General features: G+C 42.9%; 2 protein-coding genes across 2 annotated transcripts; one reads left to right on the plus strand and one right to left on the minus strand.

The window, feature by feature from the left end:
• Positions 1-362: 362 nt before the first annotated feature.
• On the plus strand, positions 363-10,213 carry LOC311192496 (CUB and zona pellucida-like domain-containing protein 1; the record flags this gene model as incomplete). The annotated part of the gene is made up of 9 exons (XM_084264980.1): positions 363-447; positions 2,373-2,508; positions 3,247-3,461; positions 4,763-4,913; positions 5,515-5,738; positions 6,564-6,736; positions 7,673-8,058; positions 8,385-8,653; positions 10,041-10,213. 9 exons carry the CDS (start codon positions 363-365, stop codon positions 10,211-10,213), a joined length of 1,812 nt encoding a protein of 603 aa, XP_084121106.1.
• A 1,350-nt stretch (positions 10,214-11,563) lies between these two features.
• LOC311192854 (ATPase PAAT) lies at positions 11,564-16,131 on the minus strand (the record flags this gene model as incomplete). Its single annotated transcript, XM_084265460.1, has 6 exons — positions 11,564-12,110; positions 13,100-13,569; positions 14,157-14,363; positions 14,911-14,983; positions 15,613-15,801; positions 15,968-16,131. 6 exons carry the CDS (start codon positions 16,129-16,131, stop codon positions 11,882-11,884), a joined length of 1,332 nt encoding a protein of 443 aa, XP_084121586.1. The 3' UTR covers positions 11,564-11,881.
• Between the last annotated feature and the right edge of the window lie 1,073 nt (positions 16,132-17,204).

Genomic DNA, 17,204 nt, shown 5'->3' on the forward strand with positions numbered 1-17,204 from the left:
CCCAAGCTGCTACTGACCACTGCTGGGAGCAAACCACTGAACGTGTCTCCCCAAGGGAACGTGTCAATCCCTTCTGGAACATTCCTGCACATGTCAACACATGTGAGCAGCCACTAAATCACAACAGCTGAAAAACGTGCCTTCAACCCACGAGACCTGACAAAAGCACAGTTAAACTTACTCCCCACAGTATGTATTGACAACATGGGCACACCTGTTACTTTCTCATTTCTATCTTTCAAGAGGAAATAATAACTGAGAGATTAGGCCTTCCCTCCGTGATACCATGAAATACAAGATGATTATGAAACAGCAGGAGGTATAAAAGCTCAAAAAGCCTAACCAACCCAGCTGCCACCAAAATGTGGGTCCTCAGACAGCTCCTCCTCCTCCTGCCTCTCCTCGCTGCTCTAGCTCTCCCTGAAGACAACTCAGTAGAATCCACTGGTATGGAAATCAAGTCTTTTCTTCATCTGTGAAATGGTATTCATTTTGGCACAATAAGTATAGTGTTTATAGGCAAGTGAAGGGAAAAATGTTAAATGTGTCTCTAAAAGGGCATCCGAGTTTAACGTGCTGCTGCACAGTAGTAACACCCAGATGTGCCAGCAAGTGTTAAAAGTGATAAATTTAAAAAAAAAAATCAATATATGACTTCTTATGACAAATTGTTAATCTAAGAACTTGATCTTGAAGATATTTTACTCTAGAATAGAAATTTGCATTTATAAATTAATACTATGATGGAGTAAGAGGAATAAAGTGACTCAGTTGGGAAAGGGTTGCTTCTTAAAGCAGATTTGTTTCTTTTTCCTTTGTTCAATCAGAAGCAATAAAGAACTGTTCATTGCTGGGTTTGGGATAGCCATTCTGTGCCCAGTCAGGAATCTCCTTGATGAATGCTGCATAGATGCTGTGGGATAATGAGGGATTGCTGCAGAGCTGCTCTGGTGGTGCCTGGCTGTGGGAGTTCAGAGGAATCAGGGGGAGGGTTGGGCTGACCTTGTAACGAACGCTCTTACCATTGGGAGGTTTCACAAGTGATGAGAAGGGTCTCTCCTAAAGGTTTCTTTTCCCTCTGGAACTCATCAGAAAGCCTGACCTTTTAATATGGGACTGTATAGGAAATTCTTCCTGCTGTTTTAGACCATAATTTTTATGTTAATATTGAAGTAGAAAGGAACTTGTGCTCAAACTGGGTTATAAACTTTCTCTGAAGTTTCCTATACAATGGTCATTACTGCAAATACTTCATAATGTTTTAAGTGATGCCAGTGATATCACCCATGGTTGATTTGTGGGGTTTTTTCATAAGAGAACTGGGAAGAAATCCAGGTAGCCCTGCACCCTGAACCCAGAAACAGTCAAGAACAGATGCTCAGGTAAGGATAAGGATACAGGCCTGCATAATACTTCCCCAGAATGCTCTCCCCATCACCAGCAGATGTGGTTGAGGACTTCTGAACCAGAGGAGATGCTGTCTTTATGATTAATAGCTACCAAAGGCTGCTTCTTTCAGTATTTGACTTGGTTTCTGTTTTACCATCCACATACCCCTGCAGCAAAGATCCACATGCAAACAGCCAGTTCCCTTTGCTTGTTTCAAAACCGTAACTTACTGGTTTCACTCCAGGCCTCTAAGTTACTGTTTCAGAAGAGAGTATCTCACATTAACTATCTCCATGAATCAACAGATCCCTAGCACCTCCCTTGACTCCTAGTTCTCCCCCTTTCCAACCCAAAATGCCTCAGTCCACGTACTTACTCTTTGTCTGAAAGCTGTTCTAAACTTTGGGACCATCATCACTGTCCTTCTCTGAAGCTTTTCCTGTTCAGCAACATCCTTTGACAGCTGGTCAGAATTGCACGTGGCTTTAAGTGCACAGTAATCCTACACACAGTCCTTTAGAAGATCAGCCCTGAAAGTCTTTTTTGATTCCTTGGGCATAGGTTCCCTTTTAAGTAAAGGGCTGAATCTTAGAACCGATTTCCTAAAGATCACTGAATCCAGTGTAGGGGGAAGACCGGTGGCTTGAAGGACTTGTGGTGACAAAGAGAGTTGATGAGGTATCCTGTATCACTTGGTATTCCCAGTTTTGCCATTGGCTTCATCTGTAATGTATTCCACCAACTCCCCTTTTCTCTGCTACTACAAAAAAAGAGGATAAAAGGTATTTTCTAATATTATTTTATCACTTGATTCTTCAGGTTTCATAAACTGCAGTAACATAAAACCCCAGTACATTTTGCCTGTCTTTTCCATGATGGACTGTCCCACAGTCTTTCCACAGTGCAGGATGAAACCTTCTCACAAGACAAAACTTGAGAAGCATCATCACAAGCTGTTTTTTCTTGTCCCTGTGCTGCTGTAGGTGTATCTCGCTGCGGTACATCATTCCATGACCTCAACAAAGCATTTGGGATTGAACTAAATGCAAATGCCAGCTGCATCTGGCAAATTCAGAGGACGACAAATCAAACAATTAGGCTCGTTTTCTCCCTTTTTAAGTAAGTATTTTCTCTAGATGCTTTTGTACTGCCTCCAAATATCGCTCTGAATTGAATCTGTGTTGTAGACGCCAAAGAGCCCTGATTCAATGAAATATAATAATGCTGAATAGATTGATGTAGATGTAGCTTGAGACCATTCATATAACTTTAATTTGTGTATTTTAAGAATAGATTTGGGTTGGATTTTAGTAGAATATGGCTGTAACTGTGTGAGGTGTTTCATGAAAGCAGCTACAAAACTGAGCCATAACAGTGGAACAGCCTGGAAGCTAAATCAAGTGAAGATAGGGGAGTCATAAATAATGAGACCAACGACCAATTAAGAAACTGAGTATATCTTGTTTTCAGTTAAAAGGGGTTCCTAACTAGTTTGTGTAGGAGTGTGTTTTTGAATATCCCTGAAGACCACTGGAAGACCCCTTGAGTGTCACTGAGAATGCTCTATCTCTGAGGAGTTAATGTAAATGACTTCCTGGAAGTAATCTGCATAACCCTGCCTTTTCTTAGAAATTATAATGAGTATGTATAGTTCATCTGTATAAATATGAGAAATCTGGTTTTAATCGGGGCACACATTAGGAGGAGGGATCCCCTGGGTGCCCAGCACTGTGATAAAGAATACCTGCTTCATAGCCACCAAGGCTGGGGAGTTTTGATTCCAGCTTTCCAAGGCATCAGCCCATATACCTGCCAGTCATCTTAGGTAATTCTGGTTTATTTTTTGTTTTTCAAAAGATTTGCTCCTTCTTCAAGCTGTGAAACAGAAAGTATTAAAATATATGATGGTCCCTCAACTAATTCATCTCTTCTTGGACAAGTCTGTAACGACACAGATGCAGTCCCAGTACTTGAATCATCTTCAGACAGTTTAACTTTTCTCATAACAACCAACTCCGTGGATTTCACACGAAACTTCTTTGCCTCCTACTACTACTTCTCACCAGAAACAAGTAAGATATTAAATACCATTCGATTTGCACCATTAAAAGGAATTTTTCCATTAAGGGAAAGTTTAGGATTGCAATTAGAGACTATTAACAGAATCTTTAATTAGTCTCAGTTATTCAGGCCTTGGGAGTGGAGGGGGTGGAAGGAAGAGGCAGCAGAACAGTGCACTTACAGAGAGCCTAAAAAAATTACATTTTACTCAGAAAAATATTGCAAAGAAGGCATTATGGGACATTTCTAGTACATTTAGTCAGTTTGCAAATATTATAGTACTTACCCAGAAAGAGAATATGAGCCTCTAGTCATAATTCTTGGTGAGCACAGGTCGCAGAAGTCACAGGGCTTTCATTCAACAAGCTCCTTCACTGTTTTTTTCCTCCCCTTAAAAGGTAAGAATCGCTTGGACAAAAATCAGTCTTAGCTCAAGAGCAGGTCCATTGCTTCTGCTGACCTGAGTGGCACGGTGTTAAGCTCTTAAAAGCTTCAACTTTACAGAGCACACCCTAGTTTATGCTGCTCCAGTGTTTAACCTTGCTGCTGAAAAAAACCTGCACCCTATTTCTAGTCTACATCTCTCTTTGAGGTTTCCACTGACTTGGTTTTATTTTACCTTTGTCTATCACTTAAAATCTCCCTGAAATTTGAAGATTTTGCACTCCCATGAACAAGGCCTCACAGATTTCTCTAATACAAAGGCAGGGTTTCTTTTGGTTGCTGTAGCATCTTCATTACCTGATTTTCGAGATGGCACCTAATTTACCCAAAACACAGATTAACTGAGCTGCTCACAGTATCAAAACTAACTCATCTGTAGCCATAGAATGATAGTATCATAGAATGGCATGGGCTGGAAGGGACCCCAAGGATCACAGAGCTCCAACCCCCCTGCCACAGGCAGGGCCACCAACCTCCAGGCCTGGAGCTACACAAGGTTGCCCAGGGCCCCATCCAACCTGGCCTTGAACACCCCCAGGGATGGGGCACCCACCACCTCTCTGGGCAGCCTGTTCCAGCCCATCACCACTGTCTTTGGAAAGAACTTCCCCCTAATATCAGATGTCAATCTTCCCCCCATCTCAGATGTCACTGCCCTGTGCCTCACAGGTACACCATAGTGGCAGCAGGCCTCATTTTGTGCCATCCACCTGCCACAAAGTTCTCCCTCTAGTACATTTAAACATTTCCAAAGGAAGGGAATCCTAAGGAAAAAATCTTGCTAGTTACCTAACTATAGATCTTTATTTTTTTAAGGCTCATTATCTACATTAAGCTACAATGTATCTATGCTTTCTTTTTTTTTCAGAAATTGAAAATTGTGGGGGACAATTAACCGGTCCCAACGGGACACTTACCAGCCCCAACTACCCAAAACCTTACCCTGAGTTTACATACTGCGTCTGGCACATCGAAACGGAAAAAAACTCCAAGATAAACATCAAATTCCAAGATTTTTTGTGAGTAAATAACCTAATGCTCTATTTTGTGGGTTGGTTTTTTTTTTTTTCATTTGAAAGGTATTACTTTAAACACAGGAGGAAGAAGAGTTTTCAAAACCTTAGAACAGCTGTATGCTTTTAAAACAGATGTGGTTTGCTGGCTCTTAGGTTAAAGTAATTGCAGGGTGTTCCATGTTACCCTGGAGCTACCACAGGGCCAGACAGTGAAACACAGAAAGCATTTCAGGGGACTAACTATTAGGCATAGGTTTGTTTTAAGCTAGCCTGAGTGATCTGAATTTAAATAAGATTATGTATTTGAAGGTGTGTTTTTGTAAATAAGCAGCAATCAATCCATACAGTACCACAGCTATAAAAAGATAGCTGAGAGCTATGGGAAAATGCTTATTCCAATGGGAGCAGAAGTCTCTTACTGTCCACTTCTTGCCTTTGAGGTTTTCCCATGGGTTTTTGGTTTTAATAATGTCTATTTATGTGTTCTCTTATTCCTTTCAGTCAACTAGAATTTCTCAGACACTTAGCCTGCACTAGATCCTTACTCTACTATGAGCAATGTTCTCTATACTGAGATTTCCCTGCAATTCTTCTTTGTCTACAGCCTTGAGCTAGACCAGAACTGCCGATTCGACTTCACAGCGGTGTACGACGGCCTTGCCACCAACACTGGCTTAATAGGAAAAGTATGTGGTCGCTCCACGCCTGAGTTTGAGTCTTCTTCAAACGTGATGACAGTTGTGCTGTCTACAGACTATGCCAACTCCTACAGAGGATTTTCTGCTCAGTATACCAGCATTCCATTGCCAGGTCCTGTGGATCCTGACAGTAAGTACCCTTGCCACATGAACAGGCTGCTGGGTTTTATTCTCATATATGATTCTTCCCTTATAAATATTGAAAAGAACTGATGGCTGATAGTGAGGATTTAAGTCCTGTACATGGTAGTCCTTAGCCCTCTTTACATACAAAAATCCTACATTAGTTTCACCTCTACTATATAAATTACCACCTGACCCATCTCTGAGAGCCTATTCTTTCACTTCTTGGTGCTTTTTTTGGCCATCACCACCAAAATTCTGAGGTTTTCCTTCCTTTGGACAAAGCAGGTGTTGTTACCATCCTGAAGATGTAAAGATAAACTTTTTTGGGTGGGTTAGTTTAAATGGTTTTGGTCCCTGAGATACTCACTGACTAGTCAAACAGGGTTTCAGCATGTTGCAATTCCCTTTCCCTCAGAGCTGGATCATTTTTATTAGCGTTATATGGTTCTTTATGTTTGAGTGCTCATATTTACATTAACTGAGGCAGAAAAGGAGCCTCTGAAGTCTTGATGACTGATGAATCATCACCCACCACTCTGCACTAGCAATTTGATTCCTTCTCCATTTATAAAATGGGCTGCAATGTATATAAACAGGCTGCAATTTGTTGTGTTACCAGGTTTAAAATTAACTTTGAGCACAAGCCTTACATGTCTTTTCTTATCCACCATTACTTAAGTCAAGCATGCAATTTTGTTTTGTGTGACCTCAAATGCACATGAGCCATCTGACAAACCAAGTGCCACACATCAGGTTCGAGGATCTAGACTGAGAAACGATTGCAACACAGTTAATTATAACTTCCTTTTAACTTCTCTTTCAATGGCAGCATTCCTCACGTGTTCTTCAGATAGCATGAAAATCGTTCTGAGCAAGTCTTACCTGGCCTCCCTTGGTTATAATGAATCTCACCTACAGCTGAATGATCCATCTTGCAGACCGGTTATCACAGATTCCGTGGTCTTTTCCTTCCCATTAGGCAGCTGTGGAACAACTAAAAAGGTAAAGAGGGATAAAAGTTAATTGAAGTTAATAATAGCTCATGAACGACAGGAGCTTGTAAAAGCAGTTTATCAACAGTGTGTGAATAAGCTAACAGCAGATTTACTTTCACTTTGCTCATCCAATTGCATGTTTCCAGTCTTGAAGAAGAACAAACATTTGACTGTATCACCACCTACAGTGACCTGACAGGTTGTAGAGAGGTGGGAGATGGTCTCTTCAGCCAGGGGACAGGAGATGGGACAAGGGGCAATGGGCTCAAGCTGCCCCAGGGCAGGGTCAGCTCAGATGGGAGGGAAAAGTTCTTCCCTGGCAGAGTTGTGGGGCTGTGGAACAGGCTGCCCAGGGAGGGGGCTGAGTCCCCACCCCTGGGTGTGTTTAACAGACAGGTAGATGAGGTGCTCAGGGATATGGTTTAGCACAGGACAGGAACGGGTGGACTTGATCTTAAAAGTCTTTTCCAATGCAGTGATTCTTCTCTTTAAGAGCCCAAGCCTTTCAAAGAAAACCACACACATTAGCCCTAAACATTTCATTCTATCTCCAACCCGGGTTATCAGAAGTAGCACAATGTTAGGTATGTAACAAACACCTGTGAGTGATACAGCTGGCACTTACCCCAGAGTCACTAGGAAAGGAGAGGAAAACCCCCAAGATGTGAAGATTCCCAAGAGCTAATTCATAGCATCCCTTTGCTACAGGCGACTGAAATGTAACTTTGGTACTTTCCATGCAGTGTTCCTTAACCTTTTTGCTGCAAGGGTGGCTTCAGTGTTCTGACAAAACAGGAGGCTTGATCATGGTTGTCTGGTTGCAGCTTGTTGCAGGGTATCTTGGGCCTCTAATAAGCACAACTGGGCGGCTTTGTATACAACAGCTTTCACCTGCACTGCTCACATAGTCACAACTGAGCACCTCCTACGATTCCTTTTACAGGATGATGGTGAGAGCATCACCTACACCAACATCGTGTCTCTCGCTGCAACGGGCGAGGTTATCACCCGTCAGAAGAGCATCCAGATAATTGCAAAGTGCAGGATGGAAAACAACGCCACCTTAGAAGTCATTTACGTCACAAAAAATGACATCATCCAAAACATAACTGCTATGGGAAGATACGACGTCAGCATGTCATTCTACGAGTCAGATTCATTCTCCACGCCTGTACATGAGTCCCCATATTACGTAGACCTGAACCAAACTCTCTTTGCTCAGGTCAGCCTGAATTCCACAGACCCAAATCTTCTGGTGTTTGTTGATACCTGTGTAGCATCACCACAGCCTGATTTCGGATCGCCAACCTATGACTTAATCAGGAGTGGGTAAGACTCTAATTTTGTTACCATCTCCTAATACGTGAGGATATATAATCTAAATGTCAACAGTGGTTCTTTAATTTGTTGTCTTCCACTTCTTTTTAAGGCCGTGGTTGAAAGCTGTATTTCCTAGAAATGTAAAGGCATTGCATAAACAGAGCTAGGCCAAACAAGCACTGCAGTGCTGTGGGGAGAGGAAAAGGGAGCATCATTTTACGTCCACATGCAAAAACAACATCCTAGTTAAAAGCTGTAGTTAGGGTTAACAGTACTTCACAAGAATGATTATTCTATGTGAACCACTTTTAACAGATCCATCCCTTCTGTTGCAGCTGCGGTAAGGATGACACTGTGGTAACCTACGCACCACTGGAACACTATGGAAGATTCACATTCAATGCCTTCAGGTTCCTGAGGGCCTCTCCAGCAGTTTACCTCCAGTGTGATGTTTTGATTTGTGACAGCACCAGCGCGACCTCGCGCTGCACCGAGGGCTGCATCTCCAGGCACAAGAGAGCTGTCTCTTCATACACATGGAAAACCAACACTGTAGTAGGTCCCATCCGCCTGAAGAGAGAACTCAGGTCTGCTGGTCACTCAGGTAAGAGGAATACAAAGGTTAAGAATCTGATTAAGCTCTTCCTTTGCATAAATCTATTACCATCCATCTACTCTTGATGTAAGTGAATTACACTGGTTCAAAACCAACGTGGCAGCACAGCAATGGGCACAAACTTTGTGTTTTCTGAGACCACAGAAGTACTTCTCAAACTGACAGACTGATGGCCTTTTGGATTAAGGTGTGTTCTTTGAAGCAGCACTCATTCCTAGTTACAGAACTCGTGTTTGCAGGATCTGACTGTGCATTCACTAAGAGTTATGAATGGCAAGAGATTTCATATTTTCAAACATGATATATTTTGATAAAGCATACACAGAGAGCAGGGCTCATTTCTCAAGCCACAAACTCCTTGAAAGAACACAGCAACTCATAGTCAAGCTTTTGTTGTAACCTGCATATCTACTACAGCCCACTCAGTTTCACTCAGCTTTACTTGTTGGTACTACAGAAAGGCTGTGCTGGGCAATAAACAGAGATGACTTATCACAAGCCAGGTTAAATCCTCACACCATACGTATTGCCTGCTAGAACACACATATGAAGGGGACAGCCACTGGAGCAAAAATCAAAAGCACTCTGCTTTTCAATTAGAGCTGCAAAGCTACTTTTACAACAATTAACCAACCTGACACTCTTTAGCACAACTTGCAGTCTGCTCTACAGTGGTCTAGATGAGTACTGAGAGCTAACACAGACTACAACATGTATTTGTATCGTTACTCCCAGTATGCTCACTGCTCAGCCCCAAGTTTCACCTGAAAAAAGCACTTTGTGCCACATGCTTTCAGGCATCAGATCAAATATTTGGAATTAATCATGCTTTTACTAGCAATAAGCATATTTTCTTTAAAAAATAATTACTAACCTGTCTGAACTCCAGCAGCATTTTACACGTTCCCATTTATTTCAACAGTGAAAGATTTTGCATGCATATCTAGAAGCTGGATACATCTAGAGTGTGAAAAGGATTCAAGTGCAAGTAGATCAAAGTATTATAAAGCACAGATTAATTTCCATAGCATCTTTCACCATTTACAGAAAAAAATAGTGAGCTTACCAAGCCAACAAACCATTAGAAAGCACAGGATTAGAATTAAGAACTTTTTTGCCCAGCTTTGCTTCAGCAACGTGTGCCTCATCTGTCTGGTTCTAAAGATGATGGCACAGCATGGCAGAAACGTGTGATGCTCTTCTGCATAATTTTTGTTAGTAATTTTTATAATTCTTCACTATCTCAGATTCAGGATCAGCAGCCAGTGTACATCAATGCCTCAAAACCAAAAGGTCTTAAAAATGGCTTAATTCCCATTGAAACGACATGGTATTCAAAGCTTTAAACATCCCACTTCATTTTTTCTCCACACAGAATTCCTCACTAAAGCAGATGCTGAAGAAACCCCGAACCTGCAACGATACAACTTCTACATTCTTTCCTTTGTGGTTTTAGTTTCAAATATTATCATTGTGGTAGCTGTGATAGTAAAATATCACAGACGCCAAGCAGGATACAGCTACCAAAAAATCCAGACCTCTTATTAACTACTTCAGGGTATTCTGAATTTGGGTCAACTTCTATTCACGTTTGTCACTGGAAGAGGGAAGAAGGGTAAAAAACATCACCACCACCACCACTTTTCAAAAAGAAATCAATAAACAGCCTTGGAACACAACAATGCTTGGAAACATATTTCAGCTGCTTATGTAATATTTCAGCTTCATATGTAATTTAAAACACCCACCTCTCAACCTAGGACTACACCTTAAATCACCAAGTTGAAAATGAGTACAAGCATCTACCTCAGGGTGTTTCTTAGAAAGCATCTCAAAACTAACTCTACAGGCATAAAGTGACTTGGAAAGTGCAAGGTAATTTAGGTCCCTCTTAAAACAAAAGTCTTTTATCTTTTTAAATCACTTTGTCACTGCACCTGGCATGAGTTAAGCTGAGGAACAACTGCAAGTTACCTGTTCAAAGCCAATTATCCCTCATCAAAATCTACTCCTGTGGGTTGCTGCCATCAAGATCTGACAATCTCCAAGAGACATCTCTTTTCCTGCAGAAGAAACTATTGGGTAGGGTAGATAAAAGATACTGGATTGTATGTGCCTGTGCTGCTTGTTGGGCCAGCACTTGCTCAGCTGGCAATAGTTTTTGCTAATGCACTTTAAAGATAGCAAATACAACTGATGTCTGCACACCCAACTTGGGGGTTTACCACTGAGACCCTATACCATCCAAGTTGAACTGTGCACCCCGGAATTGAAAGAGCAACACATGAAATGAAGCATGAAGCCTGACCTTCCACAAAAGATGGACTTTGAATCACATTTCTACCTCCCCAAATCACAGCAGGACTGATCTCAACAAGCTGAAGTAAAGATGATACAGTAAGGCTACTTCTCTGGCCTAAGGCTGGTGAAATGCAGCAGATCCTACCTACCCCTGCACGTTCTATCTGGCAATGATGTTCCCTTGAGAGGAACCACAACTGTACTTCTATTTCTTAGGATAACCAAACATGGATAAATGCAAGTCTGATAAATACACATTCATCTGAATTGTCCTTGTGTGGCTCAATTTAGGAGGGAAAAACTTGATTTAGTTATCACTTAACAGGTCTACATTCCTAACTTAGGTGGTGCCTGTACAGCCAGCAACGCTTTCAGAGAACCCAGGCTGGGCTTGAAGTTAACCTGACTCCTTAAACAGCTCCAGTTAGGCAACACCAATACTACCCTTCTTATAGATGGGAGTAATAAACATCTTCAACAGGAGTGCCATTAAACAAAAGCAAAAAGAAGACAAATTCTGTTCTAACATTAAACACAATACACAACAAAAAAATCAAGATCACAAAATAATGAACTCATTACACACAGGTAAAAAGATAAGCTGTAACTCAGTTTATTTAGAGTATTTCTCCACTGCCCAAACTGAAACAGGGAAACTTTCTTTTTTATATGGCTTTTAGCATTGCTCCTTAAATAAATAAGCTACAAAGGGCATATAAAATTATTATATTTAGGAAAAAAACACACATTCTTATGAACTTTCATAAAACTAACAACTGTGTACAATAGTGGATAGAATTACAGTAACAAAATGCAAGTTAGTAACACTGATGTTTACAGTCATGACTCCATAAATACTAAGCTTTGTAAAGTATAACTGCCCTTGAAGTACTTAAACTGAAGTCCTATATACACCTATCTCTCCCCATTAGAGAACCCCTCGTTAGAATCACAGTGTGCTTGTGAAATTTTGTTTGGCTTTGAGTTCTGAACCAAGTCCATTAAAAGAACCATTTTGTTATCTATGTGTGTCTGAAGAGCCTGGATTTGGTGGTCAATGTAATCCACTAGCTTTTTCTCCAGCAGATCCATGTTTTTGGAGATGATCTTTTCCAAATAGGAGCAAATAGGCTGCTGTTCTAGTCTGTGAAAAGAGCAAATACAAGAGTAAGTATAACCTGTTTCTTAAAAATAAGGGGCATGATAGAGATCTGGGCACTTGAACTTCCTCCTAACTAGACAGTAAACTTTGGATAATACTCATTTTTAGCACAAGTAAAATACTTTGCCTGCTTGCCACATTTTAAATCTCACACATTTCTCCAAACAGGATAGGGTATATAGTCATCCTCTTTCAACCTTATTTTTCAAAGGCTCAATTATGCCTTAGATTAGCTGTGTAAAACAAAATCCACAACTCAACAGTACACACAGAGTTCAACTTCTGCCAGGATGGCAGACTCTATTTAAGAAGCTGAAGTGTACTTAAGCTGAAGTCTTTGAGGAGTTATACACACACTGCCATTACTGACTTTTGCATCTGCATTCTTTAAAAACACTGCACTTTCCTAGGAGCTGGAGATATTCAGGCTCTATTAGAACCCTAATTCCTACATGTCCCCATTTCTGCTGCTGTTCCTTCAGTATCAAACTGGGTGTACCACTGCTACTAAGCTTGCTTTATAACAGCCAACAAATGAGGAGGGACAGTGAAAATCGGTGGGATGAGACACATTAAATACAGCACAGAGTGAAAAAGGGAAGAGATAAGACTTTAGGAGGTACAATGAGTCAAAAAAAAAAAATGTAGGAACATCTGTCTTTTGGAAAACACAAAATAAACATGTATGAAAACTGCAGAAAGACTGCACTCTTCCAAAACAAGAAGTGGAGGCAAAAGACAAGCAGTTTAGTAAAACAAATGGTGATGTGACTTCTCCTGAGAAAAGTAGTTTATCTGAAAAATTAACTGTAATCAACATTCATCACCACACAGCCTTCAGAATCATGTATTTTAAGACTCAATATTGCTGTTAATGGGAATAAAATGGGTTTTTTTTTCATTTACTTTTTAAACTTGTCAATAACTAAAGCCAAACCAGTAATTTAGTAAAGATACCAAACACAACTTACCCATCACACTGAACACCTTCCTCTTTAGTCACTGAGTTCTTACCAAAACGCCTGTCCCCATCTTTGAGTCGGAGATGGTTTACCTGACTGCACAAGTTCTGAAGAAAAGGAAGAAGCACCTGTGGATTAGCTGCACTTAGAGTCTCACTTGCTTGTTCCTGCATGTGCAAAGATCCCATGACTTTAAAACAGTTTCTGAGGTCAACTGTATTTTGTTGGGTAGGAAGTCTTTCAGAACCAGAAGTATTCCCTCCTTCAGGTGCCTGTGTGTTGAGGTCATGGCTTATTTTTAAGTCTCCATATACTGTTTCACTTGTTAAAGTGTTTTTAACAGGCAAAGGTTCACTGGCTGGTTGATCTACTGATGGCTGAAGAGCTGCACTGTGCAATCCATCTATTGCATGGTCACCCCCAAAGTCTGAATTTTTCCCAAAGATCCAGTTAAGTTTGTCTCCAAGAGGTAAACTGTTCTGATGGAGAAAAACAAAAACAAACCACAAACAATTCCATTAATATTGAAGTATTAAAATATACTGGAAATTAGACAATAACAACAGACACTTTATAACCCAGCATTCTACTAGCATGATGTAAAGGTTTTAATAGTAATTCTGACTTGTATTCTTCAGGAAGAACAGAGGAAAATATTATCTCTGCACATAGGTGTTCATCATCTTGTCAGTCTCTGAGTAACAGAACTGTTCTACTGACTTCATTTTTTACCCTGCTATTTCCCCCACAACTGAACATTATTCACACCAGATGGATTTAGGACTCTGCTGAAATAGCCTAGCATGCAGGATTAGCATCTAAATCAAATCAATGCTCTGTTAAGAGTCCTTTTCCTTTCGCTGATGTGTTTTTAACAACAATAAAGGAAACAAACCAGCCCATCTACCTGCACGTCAAAGATTACAGGAACAGCCAAGGGAAGTATGATGGCAGTGAAGTTTAAAACTATCATGATTTCTTTTCAGCAAACCAGTTTAGAACACAATTAACTGCTACAGAAGGCTAAGGTCATGGATCAGTACTACTTAAAAGCACAATGACTTACTTTCTGCTGACATCTGACCATGTCCATGAGCTGCTGAGCACCTGGAGACAACTTAGATCCCATAGAGTCCATTATAGTTTGCACTCTGTCTAGATCTATGCTGGAGCCTAGTGAAGGAAAATCAGTTGCTAGTTTTGCAGACACTGTTTTCACCTGTACAACTATTTTACTGATGAGTACTCTTTGTTTCTCACCAATGGAGAGCAGCTATTGCAAGAAGGAAAAAAAAATAGTCTGGTTAGGAAAAACAATAGTTTCATGTTTTCTTTGTGTGTATGGGACAACACATCATGCTTTCAGTCTTGGGAAAAAACAATGCTGAACTCCTTTCCAAGGAAATGAAGCTGATTTCTCCTTGCTATTGCTTCAGAAAATTCTGACTGGAACAGAGGGGCTTGTGTGACCCAAGGACAAATCAGGCCTTGATCTTCTAAGCATTTAAGAGCAGTAGCCACGTATTTCATGAGGGTTTTTTAACCACATCAGAGTTAACAGTTTAATTACACAGCAACTGTTGATTACCCGCAGTTTATCCAGTTTATGAGGTTTTTTTCCAAGACTACATTATCTCATAAAAATATAGTCTTCACAACTCTGATTCAAATTTAAAACAAGAACTCTGCTATCAACGCAAAGTACCACCTAACAGACTTTTAAGTGATGATATGGAGTGCATAAAACTAAGAATTCGACTAAGAGGACAGCAATTAAGTGATTAAAGAGACAAATAAAACAATTCTGTTCAAGTCCCTACCTTAATTCTACAGGAGGCTGCAGGGCATTCAAACTTATGGTACTTTCTGTACAGAATAACATTTTCAGTTTCACTAGAAAAATAAAATAAAGTGAGCTGTAAAATACTATGTAAAGTACTTTTTTCTTCAGCAGAAACAGTTTACATTGGTAAATACTCAGATAGGAAACAACACTGACTGGAACGTTACTTCTGGAGTGGTAAAGCAGTTTTAATGCTTATATGCAGTTTGTATTGAATCTTACTGGATACATATAAGATCTGGTACATTACCCACTAGAGAAGCTTCTGAGGTTCAGTAAGTTATTCACACATCTTCCCTGAGGCTACGAGTGGTTTTGTTTAGCTAATTAAGCAGCAGATGTGCCATGTAATGACTTAAAAGAGAAGGCAAAGCACTGGAAGTTAGTTCTCTCTCGTTTTCAAAGCGTGAAATGACTCCAAAGCAAAAGGACAAGAGATCTTTTGGCAGAGCTCAGTTAAGAGAGACCTGCTGAAGAGACGTGCAGATGCTGTCCGGAGAGACTGGGTGGGTGGCTCTTGTGGCACGGACATCAGGGCTTTACCGGCAGGAGAGCCTCAGGCAGCCGGTAAGATGGGCCAGACAGCGTCAGGGACCCAGGACCAAACCCCTGCCCCCCTCACACCCCTGGAACCCTCCCCCGGTGCCCGGAAGGGCCGCGGCCAGAGGCCGCCACTCACCCCGGTGGCCGGGCGGCGCCCCGGCTCTCGCCCCGGCCGGTCCCGCAGTACTCCTCGCCCACGTAAACCTCCATGTTCCGGGCCTCGCTCAGGACGCCGACAGAGACCATCTCCCCGGCGCCGGCCGGCCGGCACTCCAGGCGCAGCACGCAGGGGGTCGGACGCCTCTCCACAACGACGGCCTCGGTGCTGCAGGGAGGGGGGGGAAGCGCCACGGCCGCGTTGCCCCGCCAGGCCCGCTCCCGCCCCGCCGCCCCTCCTCACGCCCGGGCCCAGCCCGGCGCCCCGCCACCTCGGCCCTCTCCGCGGAGAGCTAGCGGGCCGATGCCGTCCCCTCCTCCGCCGCCGCCCTCACCTGGCCTCGCCGCCGCCCTCCTCCCGCCGCAGGCACAGAGCCCGGGCCAGGCCGTCCGGCGGCGCGGAGTGCCAGGAGCACTCCACCGCCACACAGCACGGCTCCCGCGGGCTGCCGGACGGGGCGGCCGCCGCCTCCTCCTCCGCCGCGCAGCCACTCGCCATCGCGACGCCGCGAGCTGAACCCAGGGGAAACGGCAGCCGAGACGGCGAGAATGGCCACAGCCAGCGCCCGCCGGGAGCAACGCGCCTGCGCGGGGGCGAGCTCTGCGCATGCGCGGCTCGGAGGTGTGGCGGGAGGCCGCCCTGAGGCACCGGCGGCTGCCTGGGTCTGTGATGGGGCGGGTGCCCCAGCTCCACTCCAGGCGCGGCCCAGGGTGGGGGCTGAGGAGACCCCCTCGCTGCCCTGCCCCATGTCCCGCTTTCCTCCCACGGGAGGCCAAGGCTGTGACGGAGAGGAGCGGCCAGGCGTGGGCGGCTGCGAAGTAACCCCCGCAGCGCGGGCAAGCGCCGGTGTTAGTCCCGAGACGGGGACGTCAGTGCTAGAGAGCTTGATAAAACAGCAAAATTCGGGGCATCAGAACCCTCTCTCCTGAGTTGCAGGCTAGTAGAAGGCCATGGAGGAGAGAGGCTATAAATAAAAGATTGGATTCATTTAATTTTCAGTAGCATCCCAGCCTCTGGAGCCGGAGAGAGCTGTGGTACCGCCCGGGAACGCGGATATCAAGTTCTTCGACTTAGTGCCTGGCTAAGGAATGCTCCCGAGGTCTGTGGGAATAGGCAGATGAGCTCCAGGCTTTGTAGAAGCACATATCACAAAGCGCAGTCGGCCTCCCTGCCTCTTTTATTCTTCCTTTTCACTCAAGCCGTTGTTTAATGTGATTTACAGGCGATGGGGAAAAAAAAAAGGGGGGGATTTCCTCTGTTTTAATTAACGAACCAATTAAAATTAATTCATGTAAATGTTTGAGCGTGAAAACTGTGTTGTCTCAGCCGCCTTTCTGAGTCTCTGGATGCGCTCGAGGCACTGCACACTCCCCCAGTTTGAGAAGCGATTTATTTCCTGCTTTTCGGTGGCCAGGATGCCTCAGAAGATCATTCTGATCCAGGAAGAGCAATGAGGTGCTCAAGATTACAGACCTTTGGTGAGGAGAATTGTCTTTAACACAGAAGGGACAGGGTAAAAATCTTTGTTTGGGGGTGTTCCCATACATTGTGTTTTCGATATTTTTAATGTA

Source organism: Gallinula chloropus, assembly GCF_964237585.1.
Source record: "Gallinula chloropus genome assembly, chromosome: 5".
Lineage (NCBI taxonomy): Eukaryota > Metazoa > Chordata > Aves > Gruiformes > Rallidae > Gallinula > Gallinula chloropus.